This window comes from Myxocyprinus asiaticus, chromosome 5 (assembly GCF_019703515.2).
Source record: "Myxocyprinus asiaticus isolate MX2 ecotype Aquarium Trade chromosome 5, UBuf_Myxa_2, whole genome shotgun sequence".
Lineage (NCBI taxonomy): Eukaryota > Metazoa > Chordata > Actinopteri > Cypriniformes > Catostomidae > Myxocyprinus > Myxocyprinus asiaticus.
Window position 1 is genome coordinate 20,598,761 of NC_059348.1, and position 18,947 is coordinate 20,617,707.

Below are 18,947 nucleotides of genomic sequence, written 5' to 3' on the forward strand. Positions count from 1 at the left end.
TTTTACCAATGTATTATTTCTTATGGCCGCATCCAAAGAAAATTGTGTCATAACTCGCCAGACCACAGAGTGATTCATTGTTATATATATTGGTGTTTGGATAACTGCAGCAAGAGACTTCTGAGTCTCTTTAACTGCAGTATCTGAAAAATACAATATATTAATGACAGTATTTTTCAGCAAAAGTCAAAGTGTTACTACGTTGTAGGCTATCACTTTATCTAGAGATGCATTACAACTGACAGTAAGCATCTAAATTTGTACATCTGAATCCATGGGTATTATTTCTACTAACTATTACCACTATTTATTCATACAGTGATGGTTCTCTGATTTTAATACATGCTGTTAAATTTTTCAGTAAACATTTACAAATTATCCAGTCTCAAACCCTAAATCAATACTGCAAAAATTTCCGCAGGTTGAAGGACTTTAGATGAACTTAGATGATTTAATGTTAAGAATAACAATCTCAGTGCTAACTGTTTCATATTCTCACTGGCATGGGCATTTAATTTGATGATGTAACTTTTATGGAGATAATCTTTTCAGCAAACATTGCTCGGCAAAGACAAAGGAAGCATGAAGTCTATAAATACATGCAAGCAGTAATGTGTAAGCTATTTTGAAAATGTAATTTTGTTATTACATGCGTATTCAAGGGCAAATTATCTGAGAGATATATCATACCATAAGACTGGCATGGGAATTTTTTTTATGATGCCACGGTAGTCTCCGTGAGCAATTGCATGGAAAACATATGGGAAAATAGCTTAAATTATGTAGAAAGCCTGAGTACAGCTCAGAAAACCCAAGTACACACTATTTCACAGACAAAACTAAGTAATCAAAGCAGAATATGCAGTTCTGCTCATGGATACATGCTTTACTTGCAGCTGCGTGACTCAAACTAAACTCTGAATTTCGGTCCCTTTCAAGTCGGTCACTTTGACATTGCGTCAGTTGCTGATGCTATGGGAAGCTCTGCCCATGCAGGAGTGACGATCTCTGAGGCCTTTTATACACAAACCAATTGATCATTGTGAGCATGTTTCATGGAACACGGCACTCATCTGATCAGAATTTTCTCCTTCAAGGTCGCGAAATCATCTCTCGCACACTGGACACCCAAAACTTCGCTTCGTCATTTGACCAGCACACCTTCACAGTGAGTGGGGCTCTGACAAACAGACAATACTGCACTTCGCTGCTGAGTCTGCACATCACCGAGTGGATTGCTTCTGCTTCCTACTGTGATTTTATAACACTATAGCAATTGTAAAAATGTGTGTGTTCACAAAAGAGCCATTTGCTTCAGATTGTATTTCACAAAAGTTTCCTACCATGTTAACGATATATTCCACTGTCTGCACTGTGTTATTTGCCTGGGCCGAGGTAGCGCTTAGTGAGACTGATTGCATTCACTACGAGCGCATGAAACTCAAGACGCTTTGCTCTTGGCTCGTATTCTTTTTGAAGGACGATGCCTGTCCCCTCTCCTCCCACCATATTCCTTCTGTGGCTCCAGAGGGACCATATGAGAGAGGTGTGCGAGGGCAGAACACAGAGCACAGAGAATTTGAGGAGGATTTGTCGCTGGAAAATCTCTGACACTGAGCTGACTCAGGCCCTCTCTCAGGCTGTCGAAAAGCTCCAACTTTGGTAGCCCACTCCAAATGCACCTGAGCATTCTTGACTTGATGACCATTTTTAACTGAGCCGGCCTGACCCCACGTCCTGCCAGCTGGTACCATTCTTCCCTGAGTTGCATGATCAGCTGAAAAACATGGCATTTGTCCTACTCTGCACAGACGCTTATTTCCGGAGCCGCAGCCTTCACAATACTCGACCATGCTGAAAAGAGGGGTTACAATGAGAGTTCCCCTGTGGAAGAAGCAGTGGCAGCCCACCTGTGCCCCTTCTCTGCACAGAAAGAAGAACATACCCGTGCTATTACAAATGAGGCTTCTCCAGTTCCTCATCACTCAGGGCGACACAATCGTTTATGTCTTGTGGTGACACATTGCTGCCTAGCCCGCTAGCCATTTTGAAAATGTGTGTGTTTTATCAGAAAGGCGTTATGCTTGGTCACATGACCAGAAGCAAAGTTATCATGATGGACGTGTCCAACACGGACTGGGAAGCCATGTGTGATGGATGTCCAGCATTCGGCACTTGAAAAGGTGCGCGAGCAGCCTGGCACATTAATCGCCTGTAATTATTTGTGGTCTTCCTAGCTTTGAGAGCTTTCTGGTCAGCCGTGACATACATAAATCTCTGACGGGGAGTTTGGTCACTTCCAATGATGAACTTGGCATGCCAGTTTCTCCTCTGGTGCGAGAGACACCTCCTGTCAATACGTACAACGCATGTCCCTGGTCACCTGAATTGCGGTGCAGATCTGCTTTCGCATCAAGATGTGATACTGGGGGAATGGAGATTTCATCCGCAGACAATTCTTATGATTTAGAAGCTGTTCAGAGAAGTGGAGGTGGACTGTTCATCTTCCCAGAGACCACACACTGTCGTCTCTGGAACTCCATGACTCAGGCTCTGCTGAGCCTGGATGCCCTAGCTTGCAAATTGCCAGCAAAACACAAATATGCATTCCCTCCTGTTCATTTGCATAACCAAGAGTTGTGCAATGTCCAGGAAGACAGGGAAACCATGCTGAAACTGGAGTGACCCAACTGCCCTTGGTAACCAGAGCTGGTGGAACTGCTAGATACCCCCCACCCCACTCCCCACTGCAATAGGAAGGGGAGGTTATGTCAATGCATTTAACTACCCTTCTGGCTAGCAGGCATTGCTAGTGTATGCAGATCAGTTGCGCAGCCTGATGGTAAACGATTCCCAAAGTGTCAGCAACTGACCGACTTGAAAGGGAACGGTACAGTTATGACTGTAACCCTGGTTCCCTGAAAGGAGAGAAAGAACTGCATATGCTGGCCGCACTACTGATTTCTCACTGTAAAGGATTTGAGGGATGCGCTCTCCTTCCTTCAGTCAAAAATTCTGAACAGATTTGCGGTGTGTTCCACCTTACAGTGCATCCGGAAAGTATTCACGGCGCTTCACTTTTTCCACATTTTGTTATGTTACAGCCATATTCCAAAATGGATTAAATTCATTCTTTTCCTCAAAATTCTACAAACAATACCCCATAATGACAATGTGAAAGATGTTTGTTTGAAATCTTTGCACATTTATTAAAAATAAAAAACGAAAAGAAAAAAAAAATCACATGTACATAAGTATTTACAGCCTTTGCTCAATACTTTGTTGAAGCACCTTTGGCACCAATTACAGCCTCAAGTCTTTTTGAGTATGATGCTACAAACTTGGCACACCTATTTTTGGGCAGTTTCTCCCAATCTTCTTTGCAGGACCTTTCAAGCTCCATCGGGTTGGATGGGGAGCGTCGGTGCACAGCCATTTTCAGATCTCTCCAGAGATGTTCAATATGGTTCAAGTCTGGGCTCTGGCTGGGCCACTCAAGGACATTCACAGAGTTGTCCCAGAGCCACTCCTTTGTTATCTTGGCTGTGTGCTTAGGGTCATTGTCCTGTTGGAAGATGAACCTTCGCCCCAGTCTGAGGTCCAGTGCGCTCTGGAGCAGGTTTTCATCAAGGATGTCTCTGTACATTGCTGCATTCATCTTTCCCTCGATCCTGACTAGTCTCTCAGTTCCTGCTGCTGAAAAACATCCCCACAGCAGGATGCTGCCACCACCATGCTTCACTGTAGGGATGGTATTGGCCAGGTGATGAGCGGTGCCTGGTTTCCTCCAGACATGACGCTTGCCATTCAGGCCAAAGAGTTCAATCTTTGTTTCTCATGGTCTTTGTTTCTTTAGTCCTTCAGGTGCCTTTTGGCAAACTCCAGGCAGGCTGTCATGTGCCTTTTACTAAGGAGTGGCTTCCGTCTGGCCACTCTACCATACAGGCCTGATTGGTGGAGTGCTGCAGAGATGGTTGTTCTTCTGGAAAGTTCTCCTCTCTCCACAGAGAAATGCTGGAGCTCTGTCAGAGTGACCATCGGGTTCTTGGTCACCTCCCTGACTAAGGCCCTTCTCCACCGATCGCTCAGTTTGGCCAGGCGGCCAGCTCTAGGAAGAGTCCTAGTAGTTCCAAACTTCTTCCATTTATGGATGATGGAGGCCACTGTGCTCATTGGGACCTTCAATGCTGCAGAAATGTTTCTGTACCCTTCCCCAGATCTGTGCCTCGATACAATCCTGTCTCGGAGGTCTACAGACAATTCCTTGGACTTCATGGCTTGGTTTGTGCTCTGACATGCACTGTTAACTGTGGGACCTTGTATAGACAGGTGTGTGCCTTTCCAAATCATGTCCAATCAACTGAATTTACCACAGGTGGACTCCAATCAAGTTGTAGAAACATCTCAAGGATGATCAGTGGAAACAGGATGCACCTGAGCTCAATTTTGAGTGTCATGGCAAAGGCTGTGAATACTTATGTACATGTGATTTTTTTCATTTTTTATTTTTACTAAACTTGTTTCACATTGTCATTATGGGGTATTGTTTGTAGAATTTTGAGGAAAATAATGAATTTAATCCATTTTGGAATACGGCTGTAACAAAACAAAATGTAGAAAAAGTGAAGCGCTGTGAATACTTTCCGGATGCACTGTATGAAAGCGTTTTCTAGTTTTGTGTGCAGTATGCATCAGAGAACTTACATATTGCTTACTTTTAGTTTTCTCTGCATATTAAGCTAGAATAGGAGATTTTAACACTGAAAATATATTAACATCACCTTAATAATTATAATAACTTAAAAAAATCAGAGCAGTCTGGCTCCAAAACAATGAGGGGCGGGATCAGAAAACAGGGACATGACAAGAACTATAAACAAGAACTTTTAAATAAAAGACAGACATTTCCAAATACATTAAAAGAAACAAAATAAATATCTCCATAAATGTTACAGCAGAGTTAGATGAATACAGTGTGGATCTTGTTGTAGTCTAAATGAATTATGTTTGGTTTGTGTGTTATAGTTGTGTAGTGAGCAGCAAGAGAGCCGTCCGTTACTGAGTCCTTCCATTGATGACTTCCAGAGTGAGAGCAAGAGTGATGGAGCAGCTCGGCCAGCAATTTCCAACACAGCAGGTTGCTCCTTTCATTACTGCTCTGTCATCTGTTCCTCCTCACTTTCTCATTCATCTTCTTATTCATCTGCTTCTTTTCTGTCCCATAGCTATTAATGTGCAGAGTTTTCTATCCAAGAATGCAGGGCAACCTTCATCACATAATATTGTTTGTTATTGTACATGTACATGGTAATTGGTATTTATAGTCCACCTTAGTTGAGTCTGAGTCAAGTCCGAGTCTTTAAACAGTCGAGTCCGAGTCGAGTCCGAATGAATCTGTTCATGAATCTGAATAAATTGTAACCGTAAACTCAACATTAAAATTTTAAGCTTATTTTAAACTTCACAACTAAGAAAAACAGTTTGTCAATATAAATGTAACAAAAACACCTCTGTTGCATTTAATATATATAATTTATGATTAGTATCCTGCTGAACAAACTTCAAAGTGGTTTCAGAATGAAAGCATATGCTTTAGGTGTATGAAGACAAAACTGTCCTTCAACACACTTCTTATTGTGTTCTGTTGACATTTAAATTATTTGTTGCTTTTTCCCCTCCACTCAAACATAGACTAAAGAAAGTGAAAGCTGCGTTAGTCATTACAACTAAGGTCATTATGTTTAATATTTTAATTTAGTTTTTATTTCTACTTCATTTTCAATTTGTCAATTCAGTTTAATTTAGTTTTATTTAAAATTATGCATGTCTATAGAAATAATAGTCTATACTGAGATTTCTTTCTAAATCTTTTTTCTCTATCTGTCGACTGATTTGGGGAAATACAGTACATACAAATGAGTCAACACAGTAATAATTAGCAATTGCTGAGATGTTAAATCTCACGATTTGACTGCAAATGCTACATCCAAAAACACTGGAAAAGCCCACTGAAAATATTAGGGCCATGTCGTCACAGACTTGATTTTCTAGTTAATTTGTGGGAAACTGCACAATACAGGGCAGTTCTGCATGCTGCTCGTGTACCTAAATCCCTGATGTGTCCATGTGCGTCTCGCAGTAACTGCCGTGTTGGTCTGAAATCAATCTTTAAATACTAACCAAAGAAAATTTCATTGAGCTCTTCTTTAATGCAAAAACATGGAGAATAATAATTTGGGTCATAAATTTAACAGAATTGTCCTTCAAAAGTGTTAGGCTAAAGAGATGTAGGCTAAAAAAAAAGATGTGCATAAGTTACCCGGTGGTTTAAAATAAACCATAAAATGTAATTTAATTTTTTAATTTTTTTAATAAAAACATCATAACCAACTAAATTCATCTCGTAACATGAAGTTTAGCTTCATACACAAACTCTGTCATCGAATAATAAATTTATTTTATTGTCTATAATTAAATTATAAACAAAACATTTCACTGCCCAAAATATCCTAATATTTTATTGTGCATGGTTGAATGTTGTGAATAGTGGACAAATGCTGTAAAAGAATGTATTTTAAGCAGCTCGTCAATGCTTTGAAAATAGTCAATCAATAATAAATATGTGCTGTTTATCTATTTAGAGTTGCTGTCTGCTTTAGCAATAACGCTTTTTTCCCCCCGACTATTTAAAAAGTTACACAGTTAATTCATCAAGCTATTATGGACCAGTTCAAGCTGACAACACTGAGTGGACCACAAGAGACTACAGAAGCCTTCTTGTGTAGATACATTATGTCTAAAAAGACTTACAGTAAAATCCAATATTAATACTATTTTTATGCATTTTTATTTTGATGTGCTGTTTTTAGTAAACTGTGAGAGACGATGTGGGTGACTTGACTCAATGAAGTTCTTGATTTTAAGTTTTTAACCACGATGAAACCGCAGTGCGAACACTGTTTTGGCTGCACAAACACAACAATAAATTTTTACCAGTTGTCAGGTCCTGTGTCGTGTGAAACTGCCTAGTTCAGTTTCTATTATATTGGATACATACCCGTCTTTATGTTTTCGTCGTGCCAGCCACCTCGGTAGTCTCTGTAGTAACATTCAGGCATATTGGTTTACTGATGAGTGTGCCTGTGCATGTGCATATATGTGTGCGTGTTTGCTTAAACAGTGAAACAACTCTGGCTACGTCTATGACTTCATGGGCTAATGCAGCTGCATGCAGACAGAGATGTGTTCATTAATTTCAGTTTTGTTGTTTATTTTTTTCACTGCATCACAAATGTCATGGACTCGGCTGGACTCTCAAAGGCTTGAGTCCGAGTCAAGTCAGAGTAAAAATGCATCCGAGTCCATGACAAGTCCAAGTCCATTAAAATTGGACTTGTGACTCGGACTTGAATCCGAGTCCAAACTCGAGTACCCCAACACTAATTTATTGAGCATAAAGATGTAGATGCTCCTTTGAACTTAGCTCCATTCAAAACTGTTATATATAAAGTATCAGTTTAACATTTGTGATTATTGCTTAAAAAATTCCATAGACTAACATTGAAGCAGGGACCTGTGCCACATTTAGGGACTACAACATGAGGTGGGCTCTTTCAACTAAAGCCCGCTATACACTGTAGGATTTTTACAGTCCTTTAGGATTGTTGCTTGTCAGGCTGTACAATATGAATGCATTGATATCGCCATTGCACACTGTGCGACATTATGTCAGGCTGCACAATACACATCGTAGCCAACTGTGGTTCCAATTGTCTCGATCAGTGAACGTGACTGGGAGCATTGCGGAATAGAAGTGAAACGGCGAGATTTACCTGTGACATAGATTTCTATAATTGTATCCAACTGTATCTGCTGATTTGTATTAAAACGTCTCATAAATACTTACCAATATAAATTGTTCAAACTTTTTTTTTTTTTTATATAAAATTGCAGTGGTGTGAATCTTAACACTAAGACATTTATAGATGTTTAAAGTAAATGTATTAAAAGTAAAATAGTAATTAAAATAAAGTTGTAAAGAAAATGCATGATAAATGTAAAGAAAAAAAATCGTGTTAAGACAATGCAATCATTTATTTTCGTTTTGTAAGCTCTTTATTTATTTAATTCAGGGAATAATGCTTCATATTGCTGAAGTGTTACACTTTTCTCCAAGCATTTTCTGCTTTTTTAATTTTTTTTATTTAAAAATAATTTGTATTTATTAAAACCTTTTATATAAAATGAAAAGATGAAAAAACATTGAAAGAGCTTGAGTAGAGTGATAACTGGGCACAAATGTTGCTATGGTGGTGCAAACGCGGAGCAGGTTTCTTTCCAAGTGAATTAGGTTGCGAGAGAGGAGCGAAATATCTCATCTGGCCTTCGTAATAGCAGTCACACTATACTGCTGCAATTCTAAATTTCTGACACTGCCAGAACTTTGTTGGAGGCTGAAGATCATCGCAAAGGCTATTAATCGGTCGTCAGTGAACATTTCCGATTTTGCCCTATGTCAACAGAAATCCTTTAGGGTTCCCGAAATTTGTCTCAGACGGCAGAATCATGGCCAAAATCGTACAGTGTGCACCGGGCTTAAGGCTTGGCAACATAAGCCCACTTAGCAACCATCTAGAACACCTTAGCAACCATCCAGAACACCCTAGCAACTGCAAAGCAACACCTTGACAACATCCCACTAAACTCTAGCATTGTGGGAGCGAGTTTTGGGTGGGTCAGAACAACTCACATTTTTCTCAGAAAATGTAAAAATGTAGTTGTTAATGTATTGTTCGTTCTCCTCTAGTCATGTCCACAACACTAGACCTGGTGGACTTGAGTGAACCGTGTGAGAGGAGGTGGAGCTGGGACAGATGGAGCCCCCGTGGGTCTCGTAAGAATGGTTTCTCTAAGAGCAGCCTTCGCAGGAAGAAGTCTGAAGAGACAGAGCTGATCCAGGTGGAGACAGAGCCATCTTCTCCCAGCACCTTCAATCCAGAAAGAGACTCTTTAGATTCAGGTATAGTTCTTTATTAAATCTATTCTTGTTAAGTCAATTTAGTTGTACATTATAGCAAGGTTCCTTGGAATTTATTTGCAAAAAATAATGACTATTCCTTACCCAAACTCAACTGGCCCAGCTGATCAAACAAACAGATTGCATTTCCATTTGATTTGGAAGATTCATAAATCTGAAGTCTGATTCACTTGTTGCCCCATGTAAAAGGACACTATTTGCATTAATACCTACCTAAGTTAACCTAGATACAAACAAACAAAATTGTTATTCAAAAATCCAATGTATTAAATAATCTATGAAAAGGCCTACATTTGTGAAATTGCTTCAAGTGTAGAGTTATTTTAATCAATTTAAGAGGTGCTTATGATTAAATTGACAGCTGATTTAATCCAGGCTCTCAGTGTAATTAGATTTTTGCATATTGTTTTTTCTGTCATTGACCGCTTCATCAGGAAGCATTTACTTTAGCATCAGCACTCAAGTTTAGCATGTATTATTAAAATGAATGTAGTGGAACTGAAATGGTGGACAATTATGCAACTTGATTAATAAACACACAAAATTGTGGCTTTCATGACACTGCTGCTCCACAGTAGAAATGTATTCACTTTCTATTTGAGCTCTTTTGTTTGTCTGAAGCTTACACTAGAGGTGGTTTTGAATGAAACACTATGCTGGCTTATCTTAATCCTCTGAAATTTATTAAACAACTTGCACTGTAAAGTTCATTTTCAGTAGATTGCACCTTAAGCTGCTGTAAGCTAAACGTATTGGAGTGTTTTTCCTGTTGTACTAATTTTATCATTCAGCAGCCCAACTGCTTTAATCAATTGTGAGCTTTAGGCTTTAGTCTTGCGCTATAAGCTACTGTATATCCTTATCTGCTTCTGGGTGGCTCAGTCTACCTTTTGAAATATTGTTTAATAAAAATAGCCTAGAATTTATGACAGTCTGTTGGTTTTATTTCCTGTCATGCTGCACGCTAACCATCCTGTCTCTAGTGAGCAGCTCACCCCTAGAGAAATGGGAGGAGGTGAGCCTTCACGCAGACAGTGCCTTGAATGGAGGGAGGAAGTGGAGATCGGAGAGGAAGAGGTGCACTTCCAACCATTCATCCAGTGAGCTTCTGTGGTATGCTCAGCTCTGCCCCAATATATGTATATGTTTACATTGCACAAGGGCACTTACACATTACAGAATTGACATATTTACTCACCCTTATGACAACGTAAATGTGTGACTTTCTTTGTTATGCAGAACACAAACAAAGATTTTTTTATAGTAAAAAGGACTTAAATATTTATCTGTTTCTCACCCACACCTATCATATAACTTCAGAAAACATTGATTAACTTTTATGCTGCCTTTATGACCTTTTTGGACCTTCAAAGTTCTAGTCACCATTCACTTGCATTGCATGGACCTACAGAGCTGAGATGTTCTTCTAAAAATCTTTGTTTGTGTTCAGCAGCAGAAAGAAAGTCACACACATCTGGGATGGTATGAGGGTGAGTAAGTGATGAGAGAATTTTCATTTTTGGGTGAACTGTCCCTTTAAGAATCCTGTTGGGGACGTGGGATACCAGCAAACCAGTTTTCAAAACACTTTTCAACAGGGTCTAGTGTAGGCGCACTAAGATGTGTCAATTATGTGACTTTTGACCGCTAATAGTTCGTCTATTTAGAGAGTTTAGGGGGGAATCCATCTGCATCTAGCAGAGGAGTGAATGCATCTATTGCTTATATAAGACAAACCAATAACAGTCCGATTTTAAGAGCATCATAATTCATCATTGATGTCAGATTTGGATTATTTATTTCCATTGATTAATTCAGTTTCCTCTTGTATATTATTGTCAATATTGCAAGCAATAATAACTTTGATCATCCATGATATCTCTCCCTCTTCAGGTCTGCAGACTTTAAGACAAATTTCTCTAACAGACATAGTGCCCTGGAGTTGAGCATTAGCACAGAGTCAGACCCTGGGCCCACCCCTCAGGTACAGAGACACACTAATGATACTTTGATCGGTAAGACTTTAAAAGAAGGTTCCATTTGTTAACATTAGTTAACAACATTAGTTAACATGGAATAACAATGAACAATACTTTTACAGCATTTATCAGTCTTAGTTAATGTTAAATTAAACATATACTAATGCATTTTTAAAATCGAAATTTGTATTTGTTCACATTAGTTAATGCACTATGAACTAACATGAACTAACAATGAACAATTGTATTTTTTATTAACTAACATTAACTAATTAATAAATGTTGTATAAATATATATTGTTCATTGTTTGTTCATGATACCTAATGCATTAACTCATGTTAACGAATGGAACCTTATTGTAAAGTGTTACATTTTGATCCCATGAATCACTATGTAAAAGACAAGAGCCGTGTTCAATATTGATCAGCATCTTCCCCACAGTCTCAGAAAAATGTGCCTGAGTATACTTAAAATGGTACAAACCTTGATCACTGTGGTCTTTTGGGGAAACAGAATTGTTCCATTAGATAAAGACACAAATGCTTGGGGTACTAGATTCCAAATAGTGAGAGGTAGGCTTCCTCTGGAGAGGCACATTTTCTGTACCCATACATCTTTGTAAACTGACAGATACAGAGTGTTACTATAAAAGGCCTTCCATGTTTCTAAGGTGCAGTTGATGGAAAGGTACAAAGTTGTTCTTTGAAGTAGGATTCAAAGGATTTGTAATGCAGCAAAACTAAGTCTTTGTCAGATTTCAGCATCGACTTCCTTATAGTGCAAGAAAGGCTGGGCTTGTTTCTTAGATATTAGTGAGGACTCAAATATCGTGTTTTTTTTTTTGTTTGTTTTTTTTAAGTAAACAAATATCTAAGTGGTGTAACTGTCTGGAGAAGTTTGCAAAAAATATCAGATATTTTAAAATTTTTGAAAAGGCACATTTTGTTCAGGTCAAATGGAGTAACATTTTGAAAATGCATGATATTTGAAAAAAAATTACAATAATAATAATAATTAAGTCAGAAAAGTATGTTTGAAAACTTTGTTTTGGAAATGAGTGATTAAATTGTGTACATACTGTATGTATTCAAGGAGCAAGGAAAGTATTTTAAAACCTTTTTCTTGAGGATTACACCTCTTGACATTTTTAAAGTCATTAAATTTTGGCTCAGAAAAGTAAAGTTAGTTTTAAGAAAAGGTCATCATTTGTTCGCAGATAGCACATGGTTTGATATTCTGCAATTATTCTGCAAGTTATTTAGTTGAAATACTTTTGGGGGGTACTGTACAGTATGCTAAAAAAAGTAATATTGTCTGTAACTTCAAAGTTGCCAATTTAGCATAATCTAACAACAAAGTCAGTTTTAGCAAGCAACTGCTGTTTGACCTTCTCTCTTTGTGTGTTTGTGTGTGTGTGTGCGTGTGTGTGTGCATGGCCATCTGTGTGCACAGTGGCAAAGGCCCCAGCTGAGCAGTACTTTACTGGGGAGGCAACACTCATCAGAGGAGGAGTTTGTGCGAGCCAAGGCTGCTGTGGAGGTGAGAGTCCCTACAACACACACACACACACACACACACACACACACACACACACACACACGATAAAATCTCAGTTATTCATTCATTTGAAAAGTTTAGAGGAAGTTTTCTCTGCTGTCAAACAAATCTTCCTACCTAAGTGCTTATTCACAATGTATCTGCCCACCTGAGAAGTGCAGTTTTTTGCATTTTGTACGGTCAGGTTCACCCTGTAAGTTAAGACTGCATAATTGGTGTATTTTTAGCCGAAGAGTGCAGCATCAACATAAATGACATCTCAAAGAGGCTAGCTTGTGATGATGTCAGCTCTTACCTCCCTAGTCTCACATCCAGAGATGCTTATTGGCCAGTAATATTCTTATGACATCCATTTTCAAGTGATGTGCTCAATTAAGAAAAGCGGTAAAAGCCAACAGAGACTCTGAGATCCAGTCAATATTCTGATGTAAAGTTTCCTATACTTTCATATGGAAAGGAGGAGTCATGGGTTATATTTCTGATCTCTTTTGCTTAAGTCTGCGCAATACACAGCCTTGACTGATTTGTTGGTTTTAACTGGTAAAGACTATCTAGCTGGTCTCCCTGCTTGGCCATGCTGAAAAGTGCCCCAACGCCCTCTAAACCAGAAAACAGACCAGTCTGTCCAGGTTGGGAGACATGCTATTGTAAAGTTTTGTTTTTTTTTCTGCAGTGACTAATGCTTATGCCTGGTGCTTACTAAAAAATAAGGCAGAGACAGGACATATTTATTGAATAAGAAACAGATAATTTCACACATAAGGAACAGTAATTGAATCTGTACAGTAGGTATGGCGGCTGTCTGTGCTACTAGGTGATTTTTGTGTATAGATGAATTACTTTAAAGATCCCCTGTGGTGTTTCATCTGCACAGCACCTCTTCATCATGGTGACAGAAGTGCTTAAAGGAAACACAGACAATCTAGGAAAAGACTGATCATCCATATTATATTGGGCTGATAACAGAGCCATGTATTTATATTTGATTTAGCCCAGCGTATCAATCATGCAAATGTGTGTGTGCAGGATATTCTGTGATTAATTGGCCCATCTAGCTTGTACCTTCATCACATGATATGCAGCACTCTCCCTCTTTTCCCCTTAATGCAAATACTCAGTGTCTCAACTCGGGGAGGCTAGTTGGAGCTTAAGTCATTGTTTGTGTGTTGCAAGATTAATTTGAGCTGCCAAGTAAAATAAAAACACCAAGATATTCTAGTCAATGATGCTTTCAGAACTAGGGCATTCACGCAGTACTCTAGAGAAAAAAAAGAAAGAATGCTAGGTGGAACACATTTAAGGAATGAATGAAAAGTCCTTTACATCAGAGTCGTGGGAATGAATGGAGTTCACAGGCTCAGCTGCAGTGTTAGCCTGATAATATAAGAGCCAGGTGAAAGATCTGAGTGAAGAAAGCTGATTGCAGTTATTCATTCAGGTGATTTTCCATTTGTCAAGATCAGTAGCTGATCTACTGCTCTACTGACATTGAGGCCAATTACTGTCTCCAAATGAGATTTTATGAGATTATTGTAATTAATTTCACTCACAAGGGAAACTGCTAAATGTTACTTAAATACTTATACTATACCTTTATTACACAGCTCACTAGAATACATGATTCTGATCAGTCAGTCGTGGCTTTTTGTGGTGATATATTTTGTATAATTGACCGTTGTCCCAGGCAACTGCTGTCCTATATAGCTATGCTAGTTTCATGTCTCTTGTATCACGCTTTGGTCTCTTTCTTCTACATGATAATACGCATTTCAACTCAACTGAAATGGACATTTAATGTCTATTTATTTATTTGTAAGTAGCTGTGTAAAAAACAGGATAATTACAGTCAGTCAGTCTTTAAAGCAAAACAAACCCCTTCAGGGTGATATCTGGGTGACATCCGCTTTGTATTGGGGTCCTTATCACTCTGTCAGGATTATTTTTCAGCAGTGACTGGCGGACTGTTTATTATGTCTTACTTTACCATCCAAATTATCCAAACATGTTGAAGACAAAACCACACACAGATATATATACAGACTCATACAAATGCATGCACACACATGAAGACACTGTCCAAAAGAGCCATTTATGATAATACTTTCCCCTTGCGGTCTATGGTCAATGCTGGACTGTAACTGGAATCTGCTCAGACTTAAAGCTATAACAAACATGTGATCTGACATATAAAGCTCAGTGAATAAATCCAAACACACGCTATTGGTTGTGCTGAACAGTCAGATTGATATGTAGTAGAGACTGTATGAAATCTGAGAGGTGTGTCATTGTAATCCAATCATAAGTGTGCTTCTTGCATATGACATTCGAGTAGACACATAAAGAAGATGAATATGGCTCTGACCTTTTGACCTTGTGGCTTCAAATATCAGTGCAGCTTTTATAAATAAAAGCAATATGTCCTTATAAACTGGAGCACCCAATTAAAATAGAAAAACACACAAATTCAGCAGTTCAAATGCTGTAAAGTGTATCCTTAATATTCCCAGCTGGGTTACGGCAATGTTTAAGCTGCATTTTGTAGATGCCACGTAGCATCTTTCTATGTTGCTCTACAGGGCAGTGTTATTATTGTAAACAAAAACTAAAATGAAAACTAAATAAATCTTATCTTACAGAATTTACTATTCATTTTCATGATTAAAAACAAAAAAAATAAGAAATAAAAATTATTTAAAAAAAAATAACAAATTACTACAAATAATTTTAGCATCAAATATCACTGTATATTCAAAAAATGTAAACATTTGTAATACATCTTCTTTAAACATAACAATGCTACTAGATGGTTAATATTAACATATTCTCTTTGGCAGCCTTATAAAAAAAAAGGAATAATACTGGAATAAAAAGTAAATATATTAAAAAATTATACATATTTATACTGAATCATATACAGTGCATCCAGAAAGTATTCACAGCACTTCACTTTTTCCACATTTTGTTATGTTACAGCCTTATTCCAAAATGGATTAAATTCATTCTTTTCCTCAAAATTCTACAAACAATACCCCATAATGACAATGTGAAAGACGTTTGTTTGAAATCTTTGCAAATGTATTAAAAATAAAAAACGGAAAAAATCATATGTACATAAGTATTCACAGCCTTTGCTCAGTACTTTGTTGAAGCACCTTTGGCACCAATTACAGCCTCAAGTCTTTTTGAGTATGATGCTACAAGCTTGGCACACCTATTTTTGGGCAGTTTCTCCCATTCTTCTTTGCAGGACCTCTCAAGCTCCATCAGGTTGGATGGGGAGTGTTGGTGCACAGCCATTTTCAGATCTCTCCAGAGATGTTCAATCGGGTTCAAGTGTGGGCTCTGGATGGGCCACTCAAGGACATTCACAGAGTTGTCCCGGAGCCACTCCTTTGTTATCTTGGCTGTGTGCTTAGGGTCGTTGTCCTGTTGGAAGATGAACCTTTGCCCCAGTCTAAGGTCCAGAGCGCTCTGGAGCAGGTTTTCATCAAGGATGTCTCTGTACATTGCTGCATTCATCTTTCCCTCGATCCTGACTAGTCTCCCAGTTCCTGCCGCTGAAAAACATCCCCACAGCATGATGCTGCCACCACCATGCTTCACTGTAGAGATGGTATTGGCCAGGTGATGAGCGGTGCCTGGTTTCCTCCAGACATGACGCTTGCCATTCAGGCCAAAGATTTCAATCTTTGTTTCATCAGACCAGAGAATTTTGTTTCTCATGGTCTGAGAGTCCTCCAGGCGGGCTGTCATGGGCCTTTTACTGAGGAGTGGCTTCCGTCTGGCCACTCTACCATACAGGCCTGATCGGTGGAGTGCTGCAGAGATGGTTGTTCTTCTGGAAGGTTCTCCTCTCTCCACAGAGAAACGCTGGAGCTCTGTCAGCTCTGACCATCGGGTTCTTGGTCACCTCCCTGACTTAGGCCCTTCTCCACCGATCGCTCAGTTTGGCCGGGCGGCCAGCTCTAGGAAGAGTCCTGGTGGTTCCAAACTTCTTCCATTTACGGATGATGGAGGTCACTGTGCTCATTGGGACCTTCAATGCTGCAGAAATGTTTCTGTACCCTTCCCCAGATCTGTGCCTCGATACAATCCTGTTTCGGAGGTCTACAGACAATTCCTTGGACTTCATGGCTTGGTTTGTGCTCTGACATGCACTGTTAACTGTGGGACCTTATATAGACAGGTGTGTGCCTTTCCAAATCATGTCCATTCAACTGAATTTATCACAGGTGGACTCCAATCAAGTTGTAGAAACACCTCAAGGATGATCAGTGGAAACAGGATGCACCTGAGCTCAATTTTGAGTGTCATGGCAAAGGCTGTGAATACTTATGTACATGTGATATTTTTCATTTTTTATTTTTAATAAATTTGCAAAGATTTCAAACAAACTTCTTTCACGTTGTCATTATGGGGTATTGTTTGTAGAATTTTGAGGAAAATAATGAATTTAATCCATTTTGGAATAAGGCTGTAACATAACAAAATGTGGAAAAAGTGAAGCGCTGTGAATACTTTCCGGATGCACTGTATATGATAAACTATGTATACCTAAAAAATTACACTGTTGGAGTAAATGCAAACCCTTTGCATTTGTTAGTGATATATAGTATTATTATTATTATTATTATTATGTTAATTTAACCTGATAACAAGTGTTAAACTTACACAAATTCAATGTATTCTTTCATTTAACAACTGGCTAGAAACAGTTTGATATATATATATATATATAACTTATAAGTTATATATAACTGTAAACACTCAACTAAATTGAAAGGACACATTGTAAATAAAACAGATATAAAAACTAAATTGTGGGCGTAATTTTGTTTTATACAGTGTGTCAGTATTGGTTGTGTTGTAAAGGGCTGTTTACCTGTCTCCCACAGTCAGACACCCAGTTCTGGGATAAAATGCAGGCTGAGTGGGAGGAACTGGCCAGGCGGAACTGGCTGGACGATGCTGACAGTGAAGGACTGGTTCCACTCAACTTCTCACCCACTGAAAAGGTATCTCAACTAATCAGAACGCTCTACATTATTCTGCAGCCAATCAGAAGACTTTACGCCTATACATTAACTGTTATCCAAAGAGATGACACTGTAGTCAGTATTATGTGAGTTAAGACATTATAATATAAACATCACATAATGATCAGAAAACACTCTGATCATTGTTAACCAATCAAAGGTTGGACATTAATTCATAACACTGCTTTCAAGCTCTCAGTATTACATTTTCTATGATGGCAGAAGTGATATAGAGGTAGATTATCACTTCAAAGGTTATAGACTCCAGATGTCAGATAATGTGCTCTTTTATCTAAAATTCTCTCTCATGTTCCATCATTGTGTGGTCCCAAACTGATGGCAGAGAACATGCAGATAAAGACAACATCTAGAGCCTATGATGTAGCTCTATAAGAAAAACAGCTTGATTAACCAGAGCCTGTTAGTATTGACTTTGATTTGCATATTTTTGCACATGCAGTTTCAGTTACAGGTATGTGATTAATTATTGGAACAACTCAAAAACTGCTCTCACTGATTAATCACTCAGACTCTTCATTTGAGACCAGAATTGGTGTTTAAAAGGTCATAAGGAGTTCATAACAAGATTTTTAAATTTTCTGAAGAAAATGTGAGTGGTCCTTGCAAAACTTGCTGCTACAATGCTAGGGTGTTCTGGATGGTTTTCATGGCCTTACTGTGGTTGCTAGGGTATTGCTAGGTGGTTGCTATGGTGTTATGGTTGGACCAAGTGCTCACCCCCAAGTGTCTTTGATATTCTGGTCCCTAGATTTGACTCGGATGCCTCTTTCAATGCAAGTCAATGGGATTTTTCAGTAAGTCTGATCGCTTAGAAAAGTAATAGCACACCTCTCCTCAGTTACCCTCATGATTTCAAGCATCATTAATTTCTGTAGCACAAATGTTGCGGGATGAGTTAGGTGCTGAGCAGGGCCGTAGCAAGGTAACCTGTGCCCCATGGCTGTTGTTTGCTCTGGGCCCCTTTCCTGTTAAAAAATACAGTTTAGAATTTGTTGTGGGTCCTCTGGACCTTTGGACCCCTAGAATCGTTATCACCTTTCACCCCACAAGCTACGGCCCTGTTGCTGAGTTAGGTCCTTTGCATGCACTACTAATTACATACAAAACTTACAAAGTGCCTTAGTTGCTTGTGTAGTGTCCTGTATAGTGATAGTATTTGTAGTGTGGATGTTGGGCATATGGCTTTGCAGTGGATCATGTGAAGTTTGAGTTCCTGTGCCCTTTTTGTATCCCCACGCCACCTCTGAGTCTGATTAGCCCAACTGCACTTTTCACTGCAATATTAAAGACCTCAGCGTGATCCAATTATCAACACT

At 38.8% G+C, this 18,947-nt stretch overlaps 1 protein-coding gene across 2 annotated transcripts in view; it reads left to right on the plus strand.

The window, feature by feature from the left end:
* Window positions 1-18,947, plus strand: part of LOC127441242 (PEX5-related protein-like) — a 49,672-nt gene that overhangs the window by 11,081 nt on the left and 19,644 nt on the right. For both annotated transcript variants that reach the window (XM_051698414.1, XM_051698415.1), the window contains 6 exons: window positions 5,026-5,137; window positions 8,807-9,019; window positions 10,021-10,150; window positions 10,931-11,021; window positions 12,470-12,556; window positions 17,470-17,589. In XM_051698414.1, the coding sequence (XP_051554374.1) occupies window positions 5,026-5,137; window positions 8,807-9,019; window positions 10,021-10,150; window positions 10,931-11,021; window positions 12,470-12,556; window positions 17,470-17,589 (753 nt within the window). The remainder of the gene's footprint in view (window positions 1-5,025; window positions 5,138-8,806; window positions 9,020-10,020; window positions 10,151-10,930; window positions 11,022-12,469; window positions 12,557-17,469; window positions 17,590-18,947) is intronic.